Source organism: Phasianus colchicus, chromosome 2 (genome assembly GCF_987193195.1).
Source record: "Phasianus colchicus chromosome 2, bPhaCol1.hap1.1, whole genome shotgun sequence".
NCBI lineage: Eukaryota > Metazoa > Chordata > Aves > Galliformes > Phasianidae > Phasianus > Phasianus colchicus.
Genome location: NC_143437.1, coordinates 31,813,883 through 31,821,023, shown reverse-complemented (window position 1 = coordinate 31,821,023; position 7,141 = coordinate 31,813,883). Strand labels below are relative to the sequence as shown.

The window sequence follows — 7,141 nt, the reverse complement described above, 5'->3', positions numbered from 1 at the left end:
TCTCCAAGCTCGTCCCAACTCTCGTGCTGTAGGGACAGAGCTGTCTGTTGCTGCTTTTTGAAGCTGAACCATGTGTGGGGCTGGCTTGTAGCATCCTTCAGTTCACCCAGAGATGGGGCTGGGAGGAAGGAAGTTGGCTTCTTCTGGCACTGCTGGGAAAACATTCTGACACCCCTGTCAGTGCCCCTTGGCAGTGGCAGGAAGAAGCACAACATGTACTGGGGCAGACAGACAGGAGTTTGGAGACGTGCAGAGAAAAGTGGCTGATGCTGGTTTGGCTTGTAGTATTACTTCCCTGGAGCTTGAGACAGTGACAGCAGAAAGGGTTGCACTTAGCAAAGTCAGAAGCAGCAGAACCCCGGCCAGGCCTGGGATCGTGCTCTGGGCTGGGCTGACTCCCAGCGTCTAATTTTGCCTAATCCCTAAATGCTACCAAACACCTTTTTTCTTTCTCACGATGTGACTGTATAACATCTGAAAGAGTTTTAGTTTTTAGTCTTGCTCGGTAAAACGACAAATCACGGTCTTTCCGACCTCCTGGGGAAGGGTTTCTTTTACTCAGGGGCGGGTGGGGATGCGGCCCCTGTTCCCTCTCTGGGACGCCGGGAACCCGGCGGGCTCGGAGCGCGGCATCCTCCCGGGGCGGCTTTCAGAGCAAGAAAGCGCCTGGAGCGGGAGGGAAAGAAGGGCGAGCAGCGGGGGAGAGGCCGGAGGGCAGCGGGACTGCCCGGGTGCGGGCCGCCCGGCGCTTCCCAGCCGCCTTCCCCCCGAGCCGGTGTCAGGTATTGCGAGGAGGGGTAGGGGCCCGGGGAGGAGATGGCTGGAGGCTTTCCAGCCCCGGCTCACGCAATGCAAACTCCGCACGCAACGGGGAGGCGACAGGCGGAGGAGGGGAAGCTCTCCAGCTCCCTCAGCCCCCAAGATGCAGGCGAGACGTTGCCTCCTGACACAGGGGGCGGCGAGCCCGCCCGCCACCCCGCTTCCCTCCCTGAGGCTCCGACGCCGAAACTTTGGGTCCGGGCCATAAAAGCATCCGCGGCTCAGCCGCTCAGCTTGGCGAGGCCCCAAGGGCAGCTGGCAAATAGCGGCGACCCCTCGAGCCAGGGGAAGGGCCGGGCAGCGGCGATTTGTCAGCGGGGCCGCCTGCGGCACGCCCGCACCGCGCCGCGCACCGCGGATGCCGCGGGTTTAAAGGCGCGAGCGGCGATGCCAGGAGCCCAGGCGCGGCCGCTGCCGCTCCGGCTCAGCCTCGGTGCCCCCGTCACCCCCTGAACCGCTCGCACCCGCCCTGCCACCGGCCCGCAGGCGGCAGCGCCGGGCAGGTGGTCGCGGGCAGGGCGAGGCTCCGAGGGGCTGAAGCCCCGGGAAGGTGACAGCGGCTCCAGGCTGGGAGCGAGTGCCACCGGCGTCCGCCTGCGCACGACGGGCCGAGCTCCGGGTGACGGGAGCGGGCGCTTCTGATGAGTTTCCCAGAGCCCGGGATCTGAACGCCAACGCCGCCGCGCTCCCCGCCCGTCACAGCCACCGCTGCCCGGCTCCGCTCCATCGTCCCGAAGACCTCCGATGGAAGCCGCGTGCAACAGGTCAGTTCACGGAACCGCCGCTCGTTTCCCTCCTCCCTCCCCTCCCTGCCTCAACCGGGCGGCAGCGAGCAGCGGCAACGGTGCCGACAGCCGCCCCCGGGAGCGCGGCATCCCGCTGCTCCGCCCGGGACGAAGCCGGCTGCGGGCAGCGGGGCGGGCGGGAGCATCCCTCCCGCCTCCTCTCGCGCCTTCTTCAGCCGCATCCGCCGCCGCGAACCTGCCCTGCCGGGGGGCAGAGCGGCGGCTCAGCCGCTAAGCGCGGCTACCGTCCCACGCCTATCGATCGGCTCCCGGTTCGCACACGGGAGCGGGTCGGGCGCTGCGCCCTCGCCCGCCCGGGGGACGTCGCCCGCCGACCGTCCCCTTTTTCCTTTTCCTCGCAGCATGGCCCTCGAGAGGCTCGGGGAAGCCCTGCGCGGCACCCCGCCCCTGCAGAGCTCCCTGCTGCTCCTCCTGTGCCTGCTCGCCGCCGTGCACCTGGGCAAGCTCCTCCTGCAGCGGCGGCGTCGGCGGCGGCTGGGCGAGCGCCGGGCGCCGCCGGGCCCCTTCCCGTGGCCGCTGATCGGGAACGCGGCGCAGCTGGGCAGCGCCCCGCACCTCTCCTTCGCTCGCCTGGCCAGCACGTACGGCGCCGTGTTCCAGCTGCGCCTGGGGCGCTGGCCCGTGGTGGTGCTGAACGGCGAGAGCGCCATCCGCCAGGCGCTCGTCCGCCAGGGGGCCGCCTTCGCCGGCCGGCCGGCCTTCCCCTCGTTCCGCCTGGTGTCGGGCGGGCGCAGCCTGGCCTTCGGCGGCTACTCGGAGCTCTGGAAGCTGCACCGCCGCGCGGCGCACGCCACGGTGCGCGCCTTCTCCACCGGCAGCCCGGCCACGCGCCGCCTGCTGGAGCGGCACCTGCTGGGCGAGGCGCGGGCGCTGGTGGCGCTGCTGGTGCGGGGCAGCGCGGGCGGCGCCTTCCTCGACCCGTCGCGCGTGCTGGTGGTGGCGGTGGCGAACGTGATGAGCGCGCTCTGCTTCGGCCGCCGCTACAGCCACGGCGACGGCGAGTTCCTGCGCCTGGTGGGCCGCAACGAGCAGTTCGGGCGCGCCGTGGGCGCCGGCAGCCTGGTGGACGCGCTGCCCTGGCTGCAGCGCTTCCCCAGCCCCGTGCGCGCCGCCTACCGCGCCTTCCGCGACCTCAACCGCGACTTCTACGGCTTCGTCCGCGGCAAGTTCCTGCAGCACCAGCGCAGCCTGCGCCCGGGGGCGGCCCCCCGCGACATGATGGACGCCTTCATCCGCCTGCAGCGCGAGCAGCCGCGGCTGCAGCTCGAGCACGTGCCCGCCACCGTCACCGACATCTTCGGCGCCAGCCAGGACACGCTCTCCACCGCGCTGCTCTGGCTCCTCATCTTCCTTATCAGGTGGGCGCTCCGCTCCTGCAGCGGCGGCAGGGCACGGGGGCAAGGGGCGCAGCGGGGAAAAGGGGGCTGTTAGTTAACGCGGGGGCTCCGGGAAGCCCGCCAGAAAATAATAATAATAATTAAAAAGAAAAAAAAAAAAAAAAGGAAAACCTGCTCTGGTAACGTTGCATAAGGAGCGGCTGGCAAAAAGGCAGCGGAGTAAAACCCGAAAGCAAGGGATTTTAGCAGGTCAAGATCAAGGAGATCATAGGAACGGGATAACGGCTGCTTAGGCGAGATAAAGAGTTCGTGCACTGGGTTACAAGCCCGCTATTATGCTGCTGCCCGTAACGTGTGCCCGCGCCGGGATTGCGTGACCTGGGGAAAACTCCCCAGAAGCGCCCAGGCAGGGCTAAGAGAAAATGCACGAATATTTGGATCGTGCTTGCTTAACGTAAAGTCTGAACGGTCTGGCACACTGCAAGACAGTGGTCTTAAAATACACTATAAAGAAAACATTTTGATAGTAATTGTAGAAGCGTAAACAAACCCTGAGCGGGATGTTCCCAAAGCTGTCGTGACAGTTACGAGCAGAGCAGGGAATGGTCGGTTCCCTCTGTGTGCCGTACACCTATTGGTGAATTCCCTGCTAGCTAAAAGAAGCCACGTGCAGAGACAAAACACCAAGATCCCATTCTGACAGAAAGCCCCAGATTGAGGACAAAGGTAATCTTTGCTATAGAATGGATTTTCAAAATTGGATCAGAACATTCGGGACGTTATTTCACTTTTTACATTTAAAATTGATTACGTGTGACATTAAGGGAAAAACTGAGCAAAGCCAAATGATGCTATTGTGTAGAAAATTCGAATCCCTCCCTCAAATTTTTCTGTCAAGATTTGTGTGTTTCTGCAATGCATTTAAGCTTTGCTCAGACTGCCCAACTTAGAGGAGGGGTGAGGTTCTGTGAGAAGTGTTTACAGCATGTGTTGTTTTAAAAAATGAACCTTCTGACAGCGTTACACATGTACACATGCTTACTTTAAATGACAGGTATCCAAAAGTGCAGGCTAAAATGCAAGAAGAAGTGGACAGGATTGTTGGGAGAGACCGCCTGCCCTGTGCTGAAGATCAGCCTCACCTGCCCTACATCGTGGCTTTCCTGTACGAATCCATGCGTTTCAGCAGCTTCGTGCCTGTTACCATCCCTCACGCCACCACGACCAACACCTTCATCATGGGCTACCTCATTCCCAAGGACACCGTGATATTTGTCAATCAGTGGTCGGTGAATCACGATCCAGCTAAATGGTCCAACCCAGAGGATTTCGATCCAACGAGATTCCTGGATGAGAATGGCTTCATCAATAAAGATCTCACCAGTAGTGTGATGATTTTCTCAATGGGGAAACGGCGGTGTATTGGAGAGGAATTATCCAAGGTGCAGCTGTTTCTCTTTACTTCCATTCTTGTGCATCAGTGCCATTTCACTGCTAATCCAAATGAGGATCCTAAAATGGACTACACTTATGGGTTGACCATCAAACCCAAGCCATTCACCTTGAATGTCACACTTAGAGATACTATGGATTTGCTTGATAAGGCTGTCCAAAGACTGCAAGCAGAGAAAACAGCCAACGAAAATCAGCCGTCGGCAACCACCTAAGCGCCAAGCCTCACCTTGAAAGATGCTCCTCTCTTTTTAGAATTACATAAGTTATAGTTTGCTTTGTTTTGCTGATCTTTTTGGAAAACAGCCAACATTGAAGGTACAAGAGCAGGAAGGAAAACTTCACAAGTCATAATTCAGTCCTCTTTAATTCTAGAGGGAGAGCCAGGGGGATGATTTAATGTACTAAATGATAAAACATATGCAGTTTGAAAGTAAGCCTTTCATTTTCTTGCATGTTCACAAAGTTGCCATTGTAAAGCACACTTTCTACTGACTGATTGGAGCATCTCTGGAAACTCGTGCAATCCTTGCCATGTCTCCATGCACTCTGCCTTAACTCTAAGTTTGCCTTCAGTAACTCCACATCCCAAAGTAAAATTCCTTATAAAAACAAAACAAGGCAGAACACAAAAACAAGACAATGCTTTGAACGCTGCAGCCTCTCTCTGAATTCATTCTACTGGAACCTGCTGTAAGCATATGGCAAGTCCCGTGTTGTGACTGCTAGGATGTGTATTAATGCCTTGATAATAAATGTTTAAATGATTTTTGGTAAAATGCCAATGTAAAATCTTGCCTTTAGCTTTCCAAAGTGTTTACATAAATGGCTAAAAAATTACTTGCTTATGAGCACATCATTTTAAAATACCGTTCGTATTTTATGTGAGAACGAACAGAATGTCCTAATACAGTAACTTGTCATTGAAGCTTGAAAAGAAAGATCAGATTTGATACATCATCAAGTGGTAAGCATGATATAATCCATGTGCTAATATATTCATTAGTACGAATAACATAGATATTTGAATTAGAAAGCTGTTGTAAAGGAAAAGTTGAACTTTGTGTCTTTCTAGAAAAGAGTAACCGACCTGTTCTTCAGCACGTGGGTAAGTCTGTTACAGATTCACGTGTGCCAAGGTATGTAGAAATAAGAATTTGAGGTTCTGTATTGAAACCCTCATATCGCAAGCCTCAAGTAATGCACACAGCACATACAGCCTGGCCCACTGCTCAGTCTGTTAGCTGAAGTTTAATGCTATTATCCTAAATTAACTGTATACTTTTAGCATGATTTGCTTGAAAGGAAGCCTCAGAAAGAAAGCTAACATGTTGTGTCCCAAATAACTGAGTAAACTAAATTGAGCAAAAAAAAAAAAAAAAAAACACCTTCCAGCTTTTTCTTGAGGCAAAAGACATCAAGTCAAAAAAAAATCACTACTATTTTGAAGTAAAACATAAACTTGATACTTTAGAGCCTTAAACTTCTGGCTAATGTTTGTGCACACAAAGCAGCATGTATTTCTCTAAAGAACGAACTGTCACATCTAAATGCCTGATTTTGAGAAGTGTTGGATATTTCCTAGGAGATACAGATGGCCTTCAGTTACATACAAGATCTATCGGAAATGAGAGCATCTCAGAAGACTTACTGTGATCAAGTCTAGGACAAAAGAAGGTTTTAGTAGACCTTCTAGAAAAATAAGGGCTAAAATATAAAGTAGCTCTGCTGAGACCCTAGCAAGTACAGATGTGCATCTTGTAGATGGCCAGTCTTCATCCTGTTGGCAGCAGTGACAGTACTCATGCTGACAGAGGTAAGAGCTCGCTTAGTGGCACCATCCTGGCCTTCTCAAGTAGCAACTTCACTACTGATTTTAATAACCTGAACCAAATCTAAAAGTACTGTTCCATACCCCCATGTAGTACTGTTACACCTGTTGAACATCTCTGATTTTAAATGGCATTGATCCTCTTTTTTCAAAGCTAAAAAAAACCTCTTTTCCATGCAAAAGGAGTAACCTCAGGTGTTTTTCTGAATTACAAGTCTGTGATATCCCAGAACTTAGCCTATACCTGTGAAAAGCTTTATATGATATTCAGCATTTTCATATGGAGATCTACATTAGATCAATTTGTAGCAAGACAGTTTTCTTAGTACCTTTGTGAGTATCATTATTAAAAAAAATATAGAGGATATAACCTACAACTGAATAGTTAGTCTAACTCAAAGATCATTGATTATTATTTTAATGAAAAAAAGCTTTTGCAGTTTTGTACTCTTCCAAAAGCTGTTAACTATGCATTGGCTACTAATGCAGCTTCCACTCACACTGCTCACATCTGTCAGGGTCACAAATTATATAGCTGTTGGTCAATTAGTGCCTCATTTATCCTCCAAAGTTACTCCAATTTAGTAGCACCCAGTTAGTAGCACTGCAGTTTGTTCTGTGAGATAACTTTTATGGTCATTCTGAGATGAATCATTGTGTTACCAAAATATTAAATAAAATTATTCTTGTACTGGCTTTGCTTTGTTTGTGACTTTCTTATCGCTGATTTGGAAAGTATTACAACTTCAGACAGTTTTTGCTCATATTTGCTCATACTTTTCACCCTCCTTTGAGTTTTAAGGTTTTTCTGCACCTTGCACTTAGATCTTTCTCAAGCCTCCCTGCTCATTCACACCTTAATGCCTGCATTAAGTTTCCTTATGTGCCTTGCTAAT

At 52.8% G+C, this 7,141-nt stretch overlaps 1 protein-coding gene across 1 annotated transcript; it reads left to right on the top strand.

Moving 5' to 3' along the window:
* The first annotated feature begins 923 nt into the window (after positions 1–923).
* CYP1B1 (cytochrome P450 family 1 subfamily B member 1) lies at positions 924–6,935 on the top strand. The gene is made up of 3 exons (XM_031599897.2): positions 924–1,583; positions 1,967–2,983; positions 4,017–6,935. Exons 1-3 carry the CDS (start codon positions 1,564–1,566, stop codon positions 4,627–4,629), a joined length of 1,650 nt encoding a protein of 549 aa, XP_031455757.2. The 5' UTR covers positions 924–1,563; the 3' UTR covers positions 4,630–6,935.
* The last annotated feature ends 206 nt before the right edge of the window (positions 6,936–7,141 follow it).

What these genes read in the sequence shown, in the direction of transcription:
- CYP1B1 (XM_031599897.2), top strand. Translation starts at nt 1,564, where the DNA reads ATGGAAGCCGCGTGCAACAG. An exon ending in ATGGAAGCCGCGTGCAACAG is followed by an intron (nt 1,584 to 1,966) that starts GTCAGTTCACGG and finishes TTTTCCTCGCAG; the next exon opens with CATGGCCCTCGAGAGGCTCG. An exon ending in CTCCTCATCTTCCTTATCAG is followed by an intron (nt 2,984 to 4,016) that starts GTGGGCGCTCCG and finishes TTTAAATGACAG; the next exon opens with GTATCCAAAAGTGCAGGCTA.